General features: G+C 35.1%; 1 protein-coding gene across 2 annotated transcripts in view; it reads left to right on the forward strand.

The window, feature by feature from the left end:
- Positions 1–463: 463 nt before the first annotated feature.
- Positions 464–22,236, forward strand: part of LOC134527289 (uncharacterized) — a 488,639-nt gene continuing 466,866 nt past the window's right edge. Inside the window, exons 1-6 of one of the 2 annotated variants that reach the window (XM_063359833.1) lie at positions 464–735; positions 908–1,033; positions 15,833–15,962; positions 16,037–16,165; positions 17,502–17,636; positions 17,716–17,838. In XM_063359833.1, coding sequence (XP_063215903.1) covers positions 15,846–15,962; positions 16,037–16,165; positions 17,502–17,636; positions 17,716–17,838 — 504 coding nt within the window. In that variant the 5' untranslated portion in view covers positions 464–735; positions 908–1,033; positions 15,833–15,845. Of the gene's footprint in view, positions 1,034–15,832; positions 15,963–16,036; positions 16,166–17,501; positions 17,637–17,715; positions 17,839–22,236 lie in introns of both variants that reach the window. The other variant, XM_063359834.1, reaches the window with a different exon arrangement.

A 22,236-nucleotide genomic window follows, 5' to 3' on the forward strand; every position in this document is an offset into this window, starting at 1 on the left:
GCAGGGAGCAAAGAATTTAATTTGAAAAAATTAAAAACATTCAATTATTTTATAATTAAAAAAAGGGTGCCTATAATGCTCATGATTGGCAACAATAACAAAAATGCTACTTATATTAATGTAACAATATAATTCAGGACAGTCATTAAAGATGTTTCAATATTATCAAATGCGAGATATTTTTTTTATATAAAATTTTCTTAAACAATCCAAATTTTCAACAATTTCGCAAATAAAATTGATTGTGTTAGATAGTTTTAGGTGCAAATGAAAAAATAAAATACTTGTAGATTTTGCTACGGCTTTCGCAAATATTTATTTCTCTCACTATCTTATTATTTGCTCGCTATTCACAAACTTAACTCAATAAGATACCTGTTTTAAAAATCTATTTGGAAATATTTATTTAAAATTCTTCATTATCCAAAGCTTTGTTATTTGTCATTGGAATCTATTGAGAACAGTCAATCATATCAAATCACTTCGCCATTTTGTTTAACTTTCATGTTTATGTGATAGAGTTTGTGATTCATTAAATAAAGGATTAAAAATTAACCATACAGTTTTTCTAATGGGAGGCGTATGTGTTATGTGTTTTTTAGTTACTGACCCAAGATATACGAGTTTGATCAATGTCAGTGAAGTGTTTACACTATCTTAAACGAAGCAATACCGGAAGTTTACATCTAAAGGCAGAATTATATGTGAAAATAATAAGCTTCATTTATTAGAATGGTGAGAGTGTTTTCATCTCACAGTTTATAATTTTAAGCAATATATTCGACGTGATTGTAGTTAAGAGAACAATAAATTCGGCAAAGTTTGCTAGTGTTTTCTATTCACTAGGTTTTGTGCCGTTTGTTTGCCGTTGACATTTTTCGTGTTAACGTGTTCTGTTTTTATTTAGGTCCGATTGATTTTGATGAATACTGTTTGGGCCACAGTATGTGATAAAATACTGTAATTGGTGTAGAATAACGTCAACGCTTCGAGATTTAGATGTAAAATGTTTGGAATCGCTTTATCATGAGAGGTAAGCAAGTGTTATTTGGTTTTGACATTTTGTGTGTGCCGTCAGATGTGTGGAAAGCTGTCATGTTTGTTGCTTGTTGCATCTTTAGTCTCTACCATGTAGGATGGAATTTAAGATTCTTTCTGTGCAAGTGCAGGATTGGCATGGACATGTTTGATTTAAGTGTTATCAAACACAATTGTTTACACTAGAGAATAAAAAACCTGCTGAGAAACTTAATAGGGCCTACCTAATTCATCCACTCGTCATGTATACTTGCTTGGGTAGTTGGTTTTATCCAGAAAAAAAATATATATATAGGGAGGATGGGATGTTTATAAAAAAAAATCATCCAATAGTCTAAATTGTTCTTAAAAATTAAAAATCCTTGTATTTGACTCTATAAAGGTGTATAGGTTAAGGGTGAATAAAAAATCCTTTAATGTATTTATTTACTTCCTGACGTTTTTCTAATTCTGTAAAATGGCAAAACTTTGTATTTAATCACATGAGACACAGTTATGTTCCAATTGAAGTTCATTGAAGAATACTATTTTCTTCATTTTGAATACTTGGAACAAGATTTTAGTGTGTAGTTTAAAATGTAGATGATGTGAGTCACCGAAAAATGTTTGAAAGGTGAGTTATTTAATTTTTTTTTGTATTTCGTATTATTGGTTATTTATGATTTTTATTAATTTGTCTTGAGGTTAGATTTTCACACATGTTGCCTATTTTCACAAAAAATAAAGTTTTTTTGGGTTAGGTCAGCTACATTATTAAAACATGGTAACTATCTAGATTAGTGGCTTATGCTTTATATATATATATATATATATATATATATATATATATATATATATATATATATATATTTTTAAATAAATAATTGAAGGAAGTTTCAGAAGAAAGTACTCCAATTGTAAGCAGTTCATCATAATGAATAAGTGTTATTTTTCTTGCTTGAAGCGAAGGCTAAGAAAAATCTTTAGGCCTGCAGCATTTATTTATTTTTGATTGATTGATTGTTACACTTGCTATTTGGCTCATATGCATTCTCGTACAATTTGTCATGTTTTACAATTGTTCTCTAAGGGGGTGCTGCGATACTTCACATATTTTAACATAGGCCTATTAACAGTTTGCTTTAAGTCCTAAATTACAAATAGTGAAAATTTGTGAAAAGGTTATTTAGGTTGGATTAACTATGTTTAAAATACTGTGAAATTGTGTGAACAGTTGGTTTGGTTGGTTAAGCTACATTAAAAATACTAGGTATAAAATATGTGTCAGGTTACAATTGATGCTAACCTAATATAACCAACTGTGTAGGTACCCTATTTTACCATTCTTTAATTGTATATAATGTAATTAACAGTTAAAACATTAAAATTCTGCAATGCCCTTTTTCATTATTGTGAGAAAAATGTCAGTATTTATATAATGTTTTTAACATAAACATAAACATACATACACATATATATATATATATATATATATATATATATATATATATATAAACATACACATATTTGTCAAGTTACAATTGTTTACAAAATAAAAGATTTACAAATTATTTAAAAAAAATAAGTAGTCAAATTATTGTAAGCAGCATATTAAGCTAGGTGAATTAAATGTTTATAAAAGGACTGAAAATAATTAGACATAATTATCATAAGTAGAGTAAACTAACCATATGGTGTGGTTAAAGTACTTTCTTAATGTTTCTGTTCTAAAAATAAAAGTTGAAAAATCTTGTTTTGTCACTTATATTGCTAATTAAATTAATATCCTACAAAATGAGTATTATTTCTAAAATAAATCATTGAAACAATGTAGCAATCCTCATTGAATTTGTCTGATATATATAATGCCAGTGAGCTTAACGGTTACATAATTATTAGTTTCCTTCTCTGAGACTCATTTTAAGGGGCCCACCTCATCAGAGGTGTATCTGTGTTAGTGAGGCCGGATGATAAGCGTGACACTCACTGGTGCTTCTAGCGCACTATAGCCTCTAAGCGCAAGGCTCTGAACTGCCGATAACTGTGAAATTTTAGCGGTGACCGTAACATTATATTGCGTATAAATGATGATAAAGTTGTAATGCAAGTCCCTTAAGTGCTTTCAAGAATCTGTACCGGTTGTTTTATGCCTAAAAATTACTCTGAAAACATGTGTTTAGCCATTTTAACTCTTCTAAAAATACAGTTTAAAAACTTAATACTAAATCAAAAGTACTTTTCAGCCCTCAGCGAACTCTTAAATGCTTTTCGTAAGCAGACCCCACTTGGATATCTTGAGTAGTTTTGAAATCGCATTGCTTTTCCTGAAGCTCTGCGCACCGTATGTGTCCCGGGTAGGCGGAGCCCTTAATGTGGCATCTACATATTAAAAAGTTAGACTGTTACGAAATTTAACTACAGCACTTGACCCACTTAAGCAAAATAATCACACTTTGCACTTATCACACTTCACTTCCCCAACATCTTGTGACCGATAAAAACATGCCATATATGCTAATGAAAAAATGTTTTAACTGCACTATCAACTCCAGTTACAGCACTGTATTATATTTCAGATAAAAGTTTTGGAAAATTTCAAGTTGAAACTATTTCACATTCTTGAAATTCACTTAAAAAAACAATCAGCACATCATAAAAAAAATTGGCATAATGTCTTTGGTAGCTGCTTGGAAAACTCTTTAGTGCTAATCCATTAAAATTTCAGTTTTCAAAACAGCAGCAGTTTTTTGAACTCAAGTTGGATTACTATTGGCACCATACTACAAACAAAACAACCTAAAGAGATTCTCTAGTGGGTCCTGATTAGGATTACACTGTCTGCCAGTGCCTTTGCTTGGCTAGGTTTGCCTCACCAAAGACACAACAGAGAAGCCCTGAGATCTAGGCTCAATGGCACTCCATTCTACATGTGAAGAGATAAGTATCAGAATAAAAAACAAATGCACTGACTGGCTCATCACTTGGCTCATACAACAGAGTACAATCTCAACAAGGTTTTAAGAAATTAATACTAAAAGGAAAAGATTTTAAGTTTGTTTCAAAACAAATACTTCAAGCATCATACCATAATTTATTATTAATTAGAAAATCTATATCATAAATCTTGATATCTGTAACAAGTATTTTACATTACATAATTTTGTTGGGGGGGGGGGGGGGTTGCAAAGAACCTTAAATTACTACAATAATGATATTTTTTAAAATAACCGGTTACACCATTGTGGCAATTACATTTAACTTGGAGTAAGACAAAATATGGAAAGACTATTTTACATTTTTAACAATTAAATTTTACAATAAAATGTCCTTTCTTTAGGTTGAATCAATTAGTATTTTGATGAGATGATAAATGTGTAGAAGTCCAAAAAAGGGAGAAGTTCATGCGCAAACATGCTTCATGCCGAAAATAAAATTTATTGTAGAGACTTTTTTGACATTCCCGGCAGCATCGTGAGGTAACAAGAGGAGGAGAATACTCGCTCCTGTTCCTGAAGTTATGGGAAATTAGTCAACCAAGAGCCTGGATATCTCACGCCACACAAGGACCGCTAGAAGAAATGGCAAAAAAAGTTATAAGACATAGGTAAAACATAAAGACTTAAAACAATTCCTGGAAGAATCAAGCAAAAAACTCACCCAAAATACGGTATGGAGCAACAAAATCACCACGTAATCAAGTGGATTTGAAATAACAAACTACAATGTCTATATGATGGATGACCACAGGAGAATGGCAACACCAAGGTCACCTTCAATGAAGAAAAACGATCATCAATATAAACACAAGCTATCGAAACTGTAGTGAGTTTGTTCCTAAATCATAATTAAATACTACAGAGAATATGATTTAAATATATTAAGTAATTTAAACCTTAGCTTCAAAATGTTTACTGTCCATTTGTTTTTCTGTAAACCTTGAGGCACTTAATATTAAACTTTTTTTTAAAGTTAGTAACAAACTCTACAACTTTGCATTAATTGATAGTACATGCCTATTTAAACAACCTTAAGACTAAGGCACCTTACCTTAAATACATGTATATGAATATAAAGAGATTACTAAAAAAATAGAGCCTACATGATGTCTAGTTTGCTAACAAAAGAGAACAAAAAGTTAAACAAGTTGAGCATGTACCACACAATGGCACAACTGCTGCAAGTAGCTGAAGCCTGATTCGGATGATACAACATTTCAAATATGGATAGCTGCATTGATAGAAGTTAGCCAAACCCCACTGTGAAAATGGATGTGAGACAGTGCAACACTTCCTACCTGTTCTCATTGGTGGTGGTTTATCTATTCTCTCATGCCTTAACCTCCCATCAGCCTCAGGATCAGTGCTGATATGTTTTACCTCCATGTGTACTATTTATTATATATTGATTCATGGAAAACACTTGAGTCCTTTATCAGTCCAAGAAAGATATGTGTGCTGGTTTGTTGATGTTATGCTATTTATCTCATAAATACCCAGAGAGGTTTGAAAATGCGTTCCCTATATGTAGTTAAAAAATTACCCTGTTACAAAAATTTTAATTAATCACACTGCCTGGAGGAAATATTTTACTGACCAATATTCAAAGGGTAGTGACATATATTTTGTTTGTATAAGACTGTATAGTACTATATTAAAGGATCATCCTTTTATATATTTTGCTATGAGAGAAATTGAATTAATCCTAAGTAAAAATTAGTTTAAAAGTGGGCTCTAAGAGGATGACTTACAGTACTTAGGGCCGGTTTCACAAAGTCTGTTTAAAGTTTCGGTTATCTAATCGAACACTTAATTTAAACAGGACATTAAAGTACTGATTATCATTTGACTGTTTCCCAACGTATTTTTAACGAGTGTTTAACTAAACAACGGTTAAGGGAAATATGGCAACCAGGTGATGATGTATTGGATCGCGATTGGCTGTCGTGCTACCTTCGTTTGTTACTTTTGGCCAGTGTTTAAGGTTCGGTTAGAGAAAATTGTAAACAAACATCAATATGGACGAAAATAAGCGGCCACAATCCGGAAATTTTCTTGTTTCGGAAACGGAATTACTTATATCTTTAGTGGAAAATTTTACCTACAACAATGTCAAACACTTCCAACTGTCTTTCTATTTTACATGCTTTATATTAGCTTCACCTGTATGTTTGTTTGTCTGTCCGTCTGTAACTCTTTCGACTAAGAGTGAGTGGCTCATCACTGTAAAATGTCCCACCAATTTCATTACGTTCGTTAGCCGAGCGGTCTAAGGCGCGCGACTTCTGTGACGTCAGCTTTCGGATTCTGCGATCGTGGGTTCTACTCCCGGCCACGCCGAAAAAAAAAATGTTTTTTTTTTCCGGTAAATTCTAAGATTATATCCATACATCTAACTGTAAATGATTCGGAGAGACTTTACCATTTCTTTGTGACGTTGCAACTCCAAATAGTTACCTCAGATGGTAATAGGTAGTGTCGGTAACTCATTTCCCTATGATAATTATACATAAATATAGTTTAAAAAACTAAAAAAACATGCTTTTGAAGAATATCACACTAAAAAGTTAAAAATAAATATAGTTTAAAAAACTAAAAAAACATGCTTTTAAAGAATATCAAACTAAAAAGTTAAAAATAAATATAGTTTAAAAAACTAAAGAAACATGCTTTTAAAGATTATCAAACTAAAAAGTAAAAAATAATTTTAAAATTTAATTTATGTCAATAGTATATAAGCAATACTAGTATAAATGAGAAAAAAGCATGGGGCGCTTAATATACAAAAAATATGGCACAAAGCAACAGTGCTAGGACCGTATTTTTGCTAAGCCGAAACCTCATTGCAAATTCACTGTCATTCATTTGAAAGTGATTTGGCCTTACTCGAAATATTTGTGGTCTATTTAAATAATCAACAATTTCTTCATCATCATCGTGAAACAAAATGTTCAATTCATTCGCCATCATCACTGCGGCACTTCAATCAATTATCTCTGTTTTGCACACTATGTGGTTTCAAACAGCTTCAAAAATATACATAACCTCAAAACTATCAGCAGTAGCCAACTAATCAGAACCTCTTCTTGTGTTTAACTTAACCATTGGTTACCATCAGTTAATCGGCCGATTACTGTTAACCCTATATTGAGAAACAGGTAATTCTGCTAACCAGCACTTAAATTTTAATCAGAAGATAACCGGACGATAACCAGACTTTGTGAAACCGGCCCTTAGTCTTAACCTGTACTTGGTACTCTAATGTAAAAGCAAGAACAAATAATTCAAGTTGCTTAGCTGCAGTTAGCCAGTAGTGAAGGAATGGTTCATGTATTAAAAAAACTTGGGAATTGCTCCATACGCCCGAACAGATGAAGCTGTAATGTAAACCTCTGTACACTGAAGGCTTTGGAGTAGACGATTTAAAGTCAGTACTGTGGTACTGGTACCTCAGAAGTAGGAACTGGAACTGCCCGAGAGAAACAATAGAACCCACTGCACACAGAGAGGGCCAGATTGAACTCAAATATGTGATTAAAACAAAAGGTGCTATAAAATTTACCATGGGGAGATGAATCTAGGTTGAGTTGTGTCCACTTACCAATAATGTGGGTTAGTTAAGGATCAGAGCATGTTGATGACTGCAAAAAATCCAATTTATGAGTATCCATGCACAGAAATAATTACATAACTTCACAAAAACTACATCTTAATGAGAAAGTTTGGCGGGAAACTATCCCTGTATGCGACTACATATTGCACACAAAGTTTTTTGCTTGCTAGATCTTTAGGTTTGCTGCCTAAAGGATAAGTGCTCTAGGATTGGTGGGAGGCTGTGTAGCTACCTCATGGTCATGAAAATGGTTCCCTGTTGGGACTACTTTTATGAGCAGAGCCACTGGGGGATAGAAGGGTACACACTGCATTCATGGTGAGAAAATGTTAGGTGTGCAGGGAGGGGGAGAAAATGTTTGAGTGGCTGGGAACCATGCTATCACTGCAAGAAACGGCGATAAGCTGCCTCGAAAAGCAAGACAGGACATGTGAGACGGTGTTGCAAGGCACGCTAGTCTAAGAAGCCATTCAGAGTGCAATGCGATAAAAGTGACGTGTAAGCTGGCAGAGCGTGATACACGAGGTACCCTGGGGTGGGTTCACCGTGTGTTTGACGAGATATAAGGCCATGCTGTGCCAAAAAGCGGACTAGAGAAAATCTTTAAGGCTAAGTAGTCTGGAGAAATTTATATTAAAGCTATATGACAAATTAAAATTCTCTTTAAATATATTTCTCTATTAAAAAAACTCAAAATTTGTAAAAAATATTTATGCCACAAAAATTAACTAAAATTTGCACAATACATAATTGCCAGTTGTGAATAACACTTTTGTAATTTTGAAGATTAGCGGCTTAATGTCAACACATGTTCATTGACTGTGCATAAGATTGAAGGAGTGCAACAGCGTTGTCAACTGGCACTGCAGGCACCTCGAGTACTGAAACTCTTCTTTTATCATACTTTATGTTCAACAAGGACCAGGCCAATCCAGAATTCTCATCAGTAATGTGAAGTGACTGAATCACTGACAAGGCTTCCTGTGATAGAGCAGACTGTTAGATGCTCAACAGAAAAGTTCTTGTGGTTTATCGCCAAAGCTGTGAAAAGGCTAGAGAAGTTGAACCAAGCCTTTGAATCTCCACTAAATGTAGGCAGCTTTATCACAGGCAAAATTATCTTAGAGTCTTTGTGCCAGACATATGAGGAGAACTTGTAGTAGAATGACTTCCCGTGAGGTTAATGTTAACTTCTTTCGTAACATGTTCCACAGCTGCCATTATACAATAATATATTTCTTCGGTAGAAACCAGATGCTGGAAATGTAAGTTTTTATTGAATACAATCTCATTTTTGCACACCACTTCATAACTGAAGTCCGATTCATAGGCCTTCTATACCTGTGGAAGATTGTGACATGTAACCTAGAATAAATCATGTTTTAAGGGATCACTGGGTCATTTTAGAGCGAGAGCCCGTTTCATTCTTTGCTCTGCCCTCTCCAGATGCATTTCCAACACGTCACATTATACTTTGACATAATGAAATGACTAGCACCGTGTTTGTTTATACTTGCTTAACAGAGAAACGGAAAAGACCATTTATCAGTGGCAGTCTAGGAGATGGAACAAAGTGGAATGGAATGAACTCTGATGTAAACAATGTGCCAAGATGGCTGTCTTGTGACTATTTGCAAAAATACAACAAAAAGTCATTGAGTCAACCACAAAAAAGAAAAAAGAAGTTTATCTTTCAACAAAATAAAGTAACGATCACCGTTTCAAAGCATGTTCTAGGCAGTTTCCTTGTTCATAGAATTGTTTCATGCGTTGCGATATCACAACTGCACATGAGATTGAGAATACAAATCTGGCACAGACTCCAATGTTTGGTTTGCAATATATTTTGTTTGAAAGTTCCACAACAGCTATTGCGTACGATCAAAGAGCTTTTATTACCACGTCCTAAAGTTGAAAATGGTGAAGCTGCAAAAAGAGGACCGACAAACTTCTTAACCTAGTTTTACTGACGTGCTGATATTTCATTGACACAAAGGCACCTCACCACCTTGGCAGGAGTTTTAAATGTCCTATTAATCCCACATTGACCTTATTTGGAAAAAAAAAGCCCTTGATTAAGTTTCAGCCAATATACTGTACCGCTACAGTGTTACAGATGTTTGTTTTAATGTTATATAATATGTCCACCATCGTGTCATAAAATTCTCCTAATTTATTCTGTTTAGGTCAGTTCCACAGAGAATAATATGCTCTATTCATAAGAGAAAAAACATTTATTGAAATCCACAGCTGTAATATTTATAACAGTAGGTATTACCAAAGTGTAGGTACTCTATGGATAGAAAAATTTTGTTGATAGTAATAATGAGGACCCTTTAGTAAATAATAGAATATGAAAATGGTAATCATTGAATATTGGACTAAGTGGATTTTTGAGCTGGATTATTAATTGGATGTCATTAGAATGGTTTCAAGAATCTAACAAAAGTGAATAATAGTCATCAGCTTAAGGATGATATCTCATATTGAACACCATAGTGTCTTGGCAGTAAGTAATTTTTGTGTAGAAATAGCTCTGACACAAACATATGAAAGTATCTTTTGCTAAACCAGAGGTGATTTTCTGAGAAAGTTTTATCAGACTCTATCATTGAGTTGTTGCTGGACACAAAATAAATTTGAATTAATTAATATTCTTTACTAAATGTATTGAAATATTTGTACTTCAGATATTTAGAACCAAAGACTTTTTCTCAATATGTTCCATTCTCCATATAAAATGTTAATTCATTCTAGTTAATGCGCCTACTTGATACGTTCTACAAAGAACAGTGTTATTTTAGAGTTGGTAGTTAAAAGGTTTTATGATTCACACCAAATGGTACTTTTCAAATACTGTTTGAATTTATTGCACATTTTTTTTCTATAATTACAAACATTAAACTGATAGTTGTTACTTTTAATTCCATGACATATATAAGAAAAGAATAATTACAATATCAATATACAGTGAAACCCCTCAAATCCGAACTAATTGGAGCTGTAGTCTGTTTGGATTTCAATTTGTTCGGTTTAGCCGAAAACTATCTATAACATAATAACGAGCCCTCGTTACGGTATTGGACTGTACATTGAGCGAGGCAGGTTGGTTTTGTGCACGACAAGCGAGGTTAGTGACCTTGACTGGTGAGCAGATGGCGTGAAAGTAGCTGACCATATTGTCATTTGGCAGGCCGGCGCTAAAAATAGAATACTATCCTAACAGTCTTGTACTTAGTCAGCTCCCATCTGTGGTTTTGTGCATGCCTCCTGTCACTGCACTGCTTATTTTGTGTGCTGTTCATTTTTGTTTCTGTTTGCTTTGCATTGAGTTTTTAATTAAGTGAACGATGTTGATAAATGTTTTGATTTTAAATTATGGCAAGCAAATGAATACCCAGCTCTTGTACTGTAGAACAAAAACTGAAAGCTTTAACGCGTCTGGATGCTGGGGAAAGTTTCACAAAGTTGGCTGGTGAGTTTGGTGTTGGTAAGCAACAATCAGTGACTGGAGAAAAAATCGTATCAAAATTGAACAGTTTTGCAATGTAACAAGTGATAAAACCTTATAAGAACACCATCACGTAACAGTTTCCGTAAATGAAAAAATTGATGAAGCAGTTTTTTTGTGGTTTTCACAGGAGCGACAGAAAGGAGTGCCTATTAGTGGTTCACTAATTCAGGAGAAGGCATTACGGCTTAACGAACTAATGAATTGTAATTCAGCCTTCACTGCTAGCAACGGGAGGTTGGATCGATGGAAGAAAAGGCATGGGATCAGACAACTTTCAATAAGCGGAGAGAAGCTATCAGCTGACACAGCTTCTGCAGAATAATACCTAAGTGAATTTGGTGATTTGATTTCCTCAGAAAACTATACTTGCCACAGCAAATTTACAATGCAGACGAGAATGGGTTGAACTTTATAGCCCTTCTCACGAAAAGTCTTGCTTCTCAAGAGGAATCTTCTGCGCTGGATTTTAAAATGAATAAACAGCATCTTACAGTTTTAGCCTGAAGTAATGCAGCAGGATCAAACAAGCTTCCATTGATGGTGATGGGTAAATCGGTCAAACCACGAGCCCTTAAGAATAAGATTATGAATTCTCTCCCTGTGTATTACAGGAATAAAAACAAGTCATGGGTGACTAGTTATCTTTTTAAGGAGTGGTTTGACAAGCAATTTATTCCTTCAGTGAAAAAGTTTAATGAAGAAAATGGACTACCACCTCGAGCTCTACTTCTGATGGACACCATCAGACATGTGGCTGATATGCGGGGACATAAAAGCAGTTTTTCTGCCTCCCAATGTGACATCGCTGCTGCAGCCTATGGATCAGGGTGTTCTACAGAATATAAAACTAAGCTACCGAAAAATGCTCCTATGATATCTTATTGAAGAAAATGGTTCTCTTTCTATCCTTGAGAAGCTGAATAAAGTTACAATAAGAGACGTTATTTACTGGGTTGCAGAATCATGGCAAAATACAAGTGTGAACTTACTACGGAGATCTTGGAAGAAGCTTTGGCCTAGCCTCGAGTTCGAGAAAACACCTACCTACCCCTTCACCTGTTACACAAGACGATAACACTGAGCTCCTTCATCTTATTCAGCAAGTACCAGGTTGTGAGGATGCTGGAGAAGGTTGTCTAGAGCAGTGGGCAAGAGTTGATGTCAATGAAGAATGCAGTGAACATGAAATAGTGAGTCTGGTTCAAAGTCAGCATGACAGCAATGTAGCTAGTGACAGTGAGGAAGAAGAAACTTCGACAGACAGTGCGACCACTGATGCTGCCTCTGCTCTAGACATATTCTAGCGCTTCGTTGAACAACACACAGCAGCCATGCCAAACGAAGTCATGTTCATGCGACGCTGGCGCGCAATTCCCTCCGCAGGAAGGTTTCGTCACTTCCGACATTTGAAGATAACTGATTTCAAGTGAAATATTAGTGATATTTTGTGTGTTACTATTGTTATTTCATTGTTTTTGCAAAGTGATTAACGTAAAGAATTTCAATAACCAACTTTTACCGTTTTTAAATCCTGGAATGACATAAGTATGTAGACATATTTACACTTTGTTAGGTATGCTAACTGTACTTCTTTGTTAATTTTCAACTAAATATGTAAAATAAGTTTGTAATGGAGAATATATAATCGTTTTATGACTAATTAAATAAGTTTCTCTTTTTGCGTTTGTTTTTCAAACTTAAATTTGTCAAAAAAAACTTGTTCGGATTTACTGGGATTTAGGATTTCCGCGGTTTGGATTTGAGGGGTTTCACTGTAGATAAAACCCAGTAGAAGTAACAAAATCACTATACTTGAAAATTCACATCTTCACTGGTTGGCACCTTAGACTTGAGAGTAGATATATTTTGACTGTAGTTCACTATAGGTGTGGGGCATAAATATATATAGGACTACTACAATACATTTAATATATTTTTAAAATATTTTCTTTGTTATTAAAATTATGAATATATTTTGTATTGTACATTAATTATTTTATATGCCTTGTCATAATAATGAAAAAAGTTAATCTAAGAAACCATTATTTGAGATAAAATTGGATAACAATGGGTTCCAAAATGGTTTTTATTCAAAAATATAATAACTATATATATGCAAATTAATTAAGTTTGCTGCAGGCCAGTTTCCACACACACAGCGTGGGGAGACTTGGCAGACGTTTCTCAGTGGTCTGCGATGTTCTTTTTTTTTCTGACTCCAGCTTTCAGAGAGCAGCTTCCCTTGGGAGGCGGAGTGTGGACATTTCAGTCCCTGGGACCATGGACACGCGACTGCGTCGGTAGAGACACTAGTAGTAGAAAGCGAGTCATTATACCTAGTTGGTCCACGTGTTTGGACAGTGAACACGCCCCTTCACATGTCTCTCGTACATGTGGACAGGTCAAGGAGCAAGATGGATTGAACACATTGGAAAATACTATTTATAGTTTGGTGGCGTGGTTACTGGTCCTTTATTGTAGCACCGGGCACTCTGCAGCATCACTACAAACTGCACACACAACAATACACAGAGGAATTTGGAACATACATGGCACTTGCTTGCAGTTCGAAAGACAGAGGGTTTGGCACATGTCTGGAATCCGATACTTAATTAAAAGTACTCCGGAGTTGGCCGGTCCCATACACACTAAGTGTGCCTGCATGCTGGACGGTGCAAGGCTCAGGGGGGTGGTGATTAAATCCCCTGCTCAAAAATCCTGCCGAGGTGCGCTTGGAGCTCTGTTAAGACAAGTTATGATACAAAAAAAAACTAAATTATTGCAGTTAAATATCAGTGATAAACAAAAGATGCTGGAGTCCCAGTGACAGCATCAGACCTCTACGGTTGCCTGACCTGGTCTGCATCCAAGGACTCCATTGTGTCATTGCCATGCGCACGGAGCGGAAGTGATGTTACAAACTCAACTTACTTTAAAAATCTGGTGGCCAGTCTGTTTTAAATATTTGCTAAAAACGCACACAATTTACACTTTAAGAATATCTCCATTTCTTTGCCATTAAAGTGGTCTCTAATAACATGAATACACTACACTTAGGGCATCTACTGACCACGAAGTCCGATGAAGGCCCGTTTTGGTACTGCGGTACGCGGCAGATGGTACTGGTACCCGGGGTGTTGTTACTACTACTACTACTACTACTACTACTACTACTACTACTACTACTACAGGCAGGATGACATCAAATATTACTACAAACAATTATTCAAGTTGGTTCCTCCTATGAATAAAAGATTGTTTTTGAGGTTTATGAAAAGATTTTTAATGAAAAATCAGAAATTATTAAAAAATACTAAAAATTCCAGCTGCTTTATATATGTTTGTTGGGTCATTCCATGTGAAATCAACCAATAAAAAAATATTTGGACCTTGCCCCTTTAGATTTCAAAGATTTTTATATCTATTGTTATATCTATATTTAAGATGAAAAATACAAAATTTAAAACTTTTTGCGCTAATCCTTTTTGAATAATAGCAATTCAAAGATGTAAAAAAAATATTTTTTTGAAATATTTAGGAACAGTACAAATGTGATAACTTCAAAGCTGTTAGGCATAGAGAGCTCAAACTTGTTTTATTATCTTTAGTATTTACTGGTCTCTAACCTGATACAAACATGACTCTTTCATGAAATACATATTTTTCAAATAAGTTTTATAATATATTTGTTAAAATATCAAAAATACCCCTTTTAATTTTTGTTTAGAAATATGTATGTTATTTGTATACTGATAGGCTGGACTCTTCTAAAATGTCCTAATAGTGCTTAAGCCAAATTTACTGTTAAATGTTGCCCAAGAGTGAGTATTTAATATTAATTTTTGTAAAATATGAATTACATCAAATTTTTATAACTAAATTATCAGAAAATTTACATCTTTTACCTAATATGCCTATAAAGTTGTTTATTAATTACATATTGTTACAAACTAATGTGGGGAGAACTGGGTTCGTAAGGGATAGCCTAATTAAGTTTTATTACAGTTTCATTCATTACTTATATTTACATTACTAAGAAACAATTGTACTTAAAAATGTGTGATCACCATTCACTCACACTAAAAAAGTTTATTCTCATGTCACTTAATGTCTATCAAGTTCCACAGTTCGCACTCCTCACTGGAGCTGTGCTCAACAGTGGTTAGCCCGTTATCTCACGCCTGTGCGCACACAGTCTCGCGCTATTCAGTCGCACTCTCGATCCCGTCGTTTGTGTCACGCCACTCTCGAGGGTGTCTTGTCACCCTCTTCGCAGAAGGCACCAGCTATTTAAGACACATATTAGCATTGTATATTATTTTTTAGTGTATATTCACTCAAAAATAATGTATTGCTGAACTTAAGTGGTATTACAGTAAAATATTAGAATATATTCTAAGGTGTAGTAGTATTTCAAATGTGAGATGTCTTGAAACTAGTTTTGGTATACAGGAACATCTTGATATTTATTTAAGAATAAAATGTAGGTATCAGTTGAGCTTGTTTCCAAAACCTTTTACTCGAGACTCGTTTCTGCTTTTTAATAGTTGATTCTCAGAGGATTGCCTATTTGATAGTTTTAGAGACTTGTATTTAGTTAGAAAAACTCCTGAAATAAACTGGTATGATGCAACATGCGTTATCTATGTTGGGCACGATCAGAGAGTGGTGGATGTGTGTGGTGCGTTTCAGAGCTGTAGCCTGCATGGAGGGGGACGCATACAGCATGCCACAACTGGACAAGGCTGCGGCAGCGTATCCCGACCCCGACCCCGACCCCGCCTACGAGGGAGACACTGTCGCCTCTCGGGATGCCAAGAAGGTGAGTGTGGGCTAGGTGGGGGTGATGCATTTCGGCTCATTTCCGTGCTCATGGCTGCTGTGTGCCGTGTGCAGTACGACCCTGGGCCTGCAGAGACTCTGCCTCTGCTGAGCAGCTCTGCATGGAGCGCGGTCATACACCGGCCGGCTGAGGACTCTGAACCGGACGACCTCCCTTCCACCGTCGACATGGAGGCCATAAAGGTAGCCTTGTTTTCAAGTTTCTGGTGCTTATCGGTGGTAATGACGGCCGGTCACAATTCTCACAGCTAGCAACCCTACCATTATTATCTGCACCAAATAGAATTATCATTTTTCAATTCACGCCGCATATTTAGAATATCTATCCTACTATTTTTTTTATTTAATGAAATATCCTTGTGTATCATGTGTGCATTATTTTTAGTGGTTGCAAATTTTAAAAATGTGAAATCCTAAAAAAATTTTGCTTTTTTGTTTTGTTTACATATTACAGTAATTTTCTTTGCTTCACCTACTTCTCTGACGTGTCATTTCCTGCCGGCCAAAGCCACCAGGAATCATTAAAATAATTTTGTTACTAAAGGCATCAGTAGTATCACTCAAAGAAGAAACAATACGTTATGTGTTGACATGTCTAGAAATCTAAAATTCCTGCAATGTTATTATCATGAAAATCATTTTAACCATCAAAAGCACGTAATAAAAAGTCTTTTACATACTTACATTCGCCGACTGATTGTTAATTCCAACGTATTTCTTATAGTGGTTTTTCACACAGTTTGAGTTTAAAGGCCAAGCCATATATATAAGCTATTGCTATACCATAAGTAAAAATTATTTCAAAACAATCACTAAAATAAAACTTTAAGCTTTTCTAGATCCAAAAAAAGTTTACAATCTTTAAAGGAATATGCAAGTTATGTTCACCAATTGAACATAAAAAAAATGCATAATGGATGGCAAATACATCACATCTTGTATTCTAAAAAAAATGCATAATGGATGGCAAATACATCACATCTTGTATTCACAGACAAGTTGTGTATTTAACAATATTATGGCTAATTTGAAGTATTTTTTACGGGAAAAATAATATTAAGTAATTCATTTATTCCACCTATCAAATATTTCTACAAACGGAATATAAAAACATTTTATTTATACCTATGCCATACTTTTGTATGGTATTTTAATTTAAAATTTACCTAACAGGAGATGTTTTATTCTTTAGAATAGGGCTATGAAGTTTATGGTAACTTAAAAAAGGTAAAGATTTCATATGTAACAACTAGACAATGACAGAAGGTAGCTTGTACAAAAAATCTGAATGTGTGGATAGTGGTAGAGGTGTCATGTTGCAACAGTGCTTCCTGCCATAGTGTTAGGTACCAAGCCCACAGAGCAGCCTGTTCTCTTAAGGCAAGACAGTGGGCAAGTATGGGTAGTGATGTGTTGCTACAGTGGCCCCACTATGCTGCTGGCTGCCAATCACGCGAGTCGTCTGTGCCATTAAGACAAGACATGTGCTGGTTGTGGTAGTGGTGTCGTACTGCTACAGGGGTCCCCCGCTACGCCACTGGGTGCCAAGCCACCTGAGCAGCCGGCCGGGCCTAGCGACAGCGATAGTGAAGAATCTGACAGCCAGGAGTCGGAGGAAGAGAGTGCTGACTCCGACACCAACAGCGACTCTGAGGTGAGTGTGTCTGAGAGGGTTTGGGTTTGGTCCTGACGAGGGCTTACCTCAGGTTGCTGATTGGCTGGCGTGCTTGCAGGGCTCGGGAAGTGGCTCTTTCACTTGGAGCGACTCTGACTCCGGCAGTAGTTCGTGTTCCTCGCACACCAGTCGGTCCTCACACCACCAGACCTTCTCTATCCGCGAGACCAATTTCGAGCAGGTGAGTATTAGGGTGGCTACTTACGCCTCAATGTTTTTTGAATTGGGAAATGTCCTAGATTTTTAATCAGTTATTTGAAAATTTAGAAAAGAACACGTCAGTGAATGTTCTTGGTGATTTAACGTTATTATGAAATTAATTTATGCTTCGGCGGATTCTCTGCATATTAATAACTAGTGCCAAGGTTTCCAGTCATCTTGAGGGTTTATTGACAGAATATCAATCAAATGTTCTTCTTCTTTCCTTTGAAAGGGTGCAGATTGAAATTTGTACTTCTACACCACCATGAAAAACAATAAAGACAATATTAATTAGACTTAACAGCGGAATCAGTAGAAACAATGGAAGCTCGAGTGCGTTGCAATTATTCAGTCTCCATTTTTTCGTTACTCATTTTATTTTGTTACTTACAACACACCTTACATGAACATATCTATGAATATATTATTATTTTGAATGTACAATTAGGGTCCTGATTATGAAATGACTTTGACTAAAATGTTTATATCAAAAGGTCTATTCACAAAACTTTTAAGAATGATACAGTTTATGAATACACTAGAACCCCGGATTTAACTAAGCAGCAGTTTTATGAATACATTTCCAGGAATCTTTGAAAAAAGGATATTTTGATACCAAAACATATATAATCGGAATAGGTGAAAGCTTATAAAAATATATAATTTTTCAACGCACAGTGTATATTTTGTTTGGGTTTTAATGGTTTCAATTATGTTCCAATAAGAAAAACAAAAACAGCATATTTCCTTTAAAAATGTGACGGCAGTAGCATCTGTGACGTGGGCAAAACTCATCCGGCTAGGCTGCAGCAGTGGTGGCATCATGACTTGGTATGGCTATCCTCTCCTTCCCTAATCCCAGAGAGACAAACCATTTTTTCTTCCCCCTCTTAAAATACCCTCCCCTTGACAATCTTTGGCACAAGAATACTGTCAACATCCCCCCACCTCCTCCAAACCAATACCAGTGACGAAAGCCAATGTACCAAACGGTGTTGTATAGCCCATTCCCAGTTAAATGAATATTTTTTAGGCCCTTGCGATAGCCATATTTACCATTAATAAATACTGTGTAAGTTATTGTGGTATCAGACATTAAATTAAAACAAATACAGTGGACTTGGTACTAGAGCTGGGCCGATCACATTTTGCTGATCATGCCGATGCCGATCATCTGCTGCCGATCTTGCCGATCTTCTGAGCCGATTAGAGCCTTTCAAGTACCTCTGAATTTATTAATTTTGTAATAAACAAAATTTTAAACATCCTGAAGAAAAAAACTGGAAATGTGTGGCCTATCCAAGCAACATCACAGGATTTAAAATTGACAGTTTTTTAATGTAAGTGTGAATTACTTAAGGAGAGAATTTCAAATTTAAATTTTCAATACTAATTATAATTACAACCAAAACCATATTACTAAACCTACATTTCACAATAAAGTCGTGCATGCTTCAATTCCAATAATGCATTATTGGTCACTCAACACACTGTCCTTAATTCTAATTAAAATAATAATGTTGAACAGAAATCACTGACAATCAATGAACATTGCACAACTGCTACTTTGCTATAACTCTATGTTACTTGGCCTACCAAAATACCAGATAAATGAGGCTGTGTAAAGAGTCTGTAATTTCACTTTCACAAATTAACACACTACCTACTACCGAATATTGTTTTTCTTTAAAAATCTATCTATTGACCATTTCTAATCGGCTGATGCAGTGCTCTGCAAAATTCAGTTACTTTATACTATTATACCTTATCACCTGAAACCATATATTAAAGATTAAGCAAAACGACTTTCAGTAGCATCACTACAGGTAGAAGTGCTTGTTGAAGCAATTCTTTCTTTGCTTGAAACAATGCTTGCTGTTGCTGTAAGATCAGATACTTGTGATTTGTAGGTCAGATCTTCGTGCACCTGTATTTCCATTGCTTTGCTATGAAGCATCAGTAAATGTCTAGATAAATTTGTTGTTGTGAATCCTCGTACACTGGTACCGCCACGTGAAATTATAGCATTACAAAAATTACATGTCCTTTTGGCGGATCACTATAAACGGTGAAATATTCCCAAACAAAACTACTTTTCTTTGACATGATTACTTAAAAATCACCACACACACGCACACACACTTAACTGCATTAAAATGTAATAAGGTCAAACCAAATCTTTACCTAATCACAACTCCGTCATTCTGTGATCCGCATGTGCCGGTAGACGTCAGAGATGATAATTTTATTGCCCTTCCTTCCCCCCAGTGCCGCCAACAAGCTTTCAATAATTCCTGATTGTAAGTTAATTTGTGAATACGAAATACCACTAAATGGTAAACAAAACTCTTCATCTACCAGGTTTTTACACAAAAGAAAAATAAGCTCTATTTCCGGCTAAACAGGATAAGAATATTAATTTCGCTAAACAAAACTTTCAATAGGCCATATTTAGCGAGAAAAAACTAAATAGATGAATTCCCGAAGAGGTAGTTGTTTACTAACCACGAGATTACTAGCGCCATTAATCCGTACGAATTCCGTCGCGCGACGCGCGTCACTCTAATCTCTGGCGTCACATAACCAACCTAAACAACAGTCGCCATTCGCCATTGCGGTAATATTAACTGTAAATGGTAGGGATGGGACGAATCCACATTTTGGTCGATTCCGAATCCTTGTTCGAATCATCAGTGTTTGTCATCGAATCTCGAATCCCAGTCCCACACTAAACTTCACAACATGTTATTAAAAAAAATCACACATTTATTTTAAAAAATTACATAGGCCTATGTATTAAAAAAATCACATGTGTATTTATAAAATTATAAAATAAGTGCATAGTGCATACACCTGATATAAAATAGAGACAAATAACCTCAAAAGCCACACACGTAAGTTTGCATCTGTCTAATTCTCTGTTAAATTAATCCTTCCTATGTTTTCAATAAAATACATTTGTATAACAGACACCATTTTAAAAAAGTTAAGTTTTTTCTGCTATGTTATATTATTAAAGGTTGGAAATGATCGAGTAGTTATGCTAATTGACAAAATGCAGCGTAGTTTATCTTATGTTTGTGCTATTTCCGTTACCTTCATAATATAGTTTAGGTATACAATTTTCTAGAGCTGGGCGAACCTCAGTTCTCTAGTTTCGAACCGAACGGAATTGAATCGAACCATAGCAAAAAAATTTCGAACCGAGCCGAACCGAACCTCATACAGAAATAATTGTTTAGAATTAAAATTAACCGACGACCAGCATTTGGTCTTTAACTGAATGGTGACAAAGAAAGATTCTCCAGCCATATGCAAAATTAAAACATTATATAGTTTAAAACATTGCAAAACATTTTATAAGTAAAGTTTATGCAATAAATAATGAAGGAAAGAAAACATTTTAGAGAAAATCATTTTGCATTTAATTTCTTTATATATATATATACAATATATATATGTATACAATATATATATGTATACAATATATATATGTATACAAGAGCACGCCAAACAATCTATATTAATAATTCCTTAAACAAAAACCTTTCTTCAACTTTAAATAGAAAAACCAAAACTCTAACGCGAACGCAAGCCACTTGAATATGACGTGAACTAACGTGTCGTAGTACACACTTGCCACGAAAGAATGCGGGCTATCAAATGTAGTTAACTCATCAGCTGACAGAGAGCGCGCGTTGCATCCAATCAGCGAGATATCAATATTCGACTACGTGCGCGCGCTCTATATGGGAAGCAACATAACCAAACATGATTGATGCACTGGCTACATTTTTATAAGCGGTACGCCGCGGTAACGCAGACAATCATATAAAGGAAATAACGGTTAAAAACGTCTTTATAAGAAAATTTACACGTCAAACAACTTCATTTTTTCTGTTAATTTATTAAGTGGTAATGACCGAATAAATATTAGATTTCTACTTTGAAATACATCGTTTTATGCGGAAAAGATACCTACACAAAGCGCTCGGCATCTACTAGAGGGACCAAAAACATCATGCGAAGTTTACGCGAGAAGTATTTTTATCCTAATTTTGACAGCCTAAAATATGGTTGCGACGATTACGCGCGTGCGACGATTATGCAATAAAACACGGAATGTGCTTTAAGGTAATTTTATGGTATTTCTGAAATATTTTCTTATGAATTTAATTTAATTAGTGTTGGGCCGATTCCTAAAATATACCGATTTGATTCCATTTTCGATTCTTAAATTAAAGGGTCGATTCTTCGAATCAGATTCCGATTCCTTAATTTTTAGCTGACAATGTTCAACAGAGTAATATACTCAGAAAAAAAAAGGTTGTTTATGATTTTAAAAATATAATTGCATAATTATATATAATATATATAT

Source organism: Bacillus rossius, chromosome 1 (assembly GCF_032445375.1).
Source record: "Bacillus rossius redtenbacheri isolate Brsri chromosome 1, Brsri_v3, whole genome shotgun sequence".
Taxonomy (NCBI): Eukaryota; Metazoa; Arthropoda; class Insecta; order Phasmatodea; family Bacillidae; genus Bacillus; species Bacillus rossius.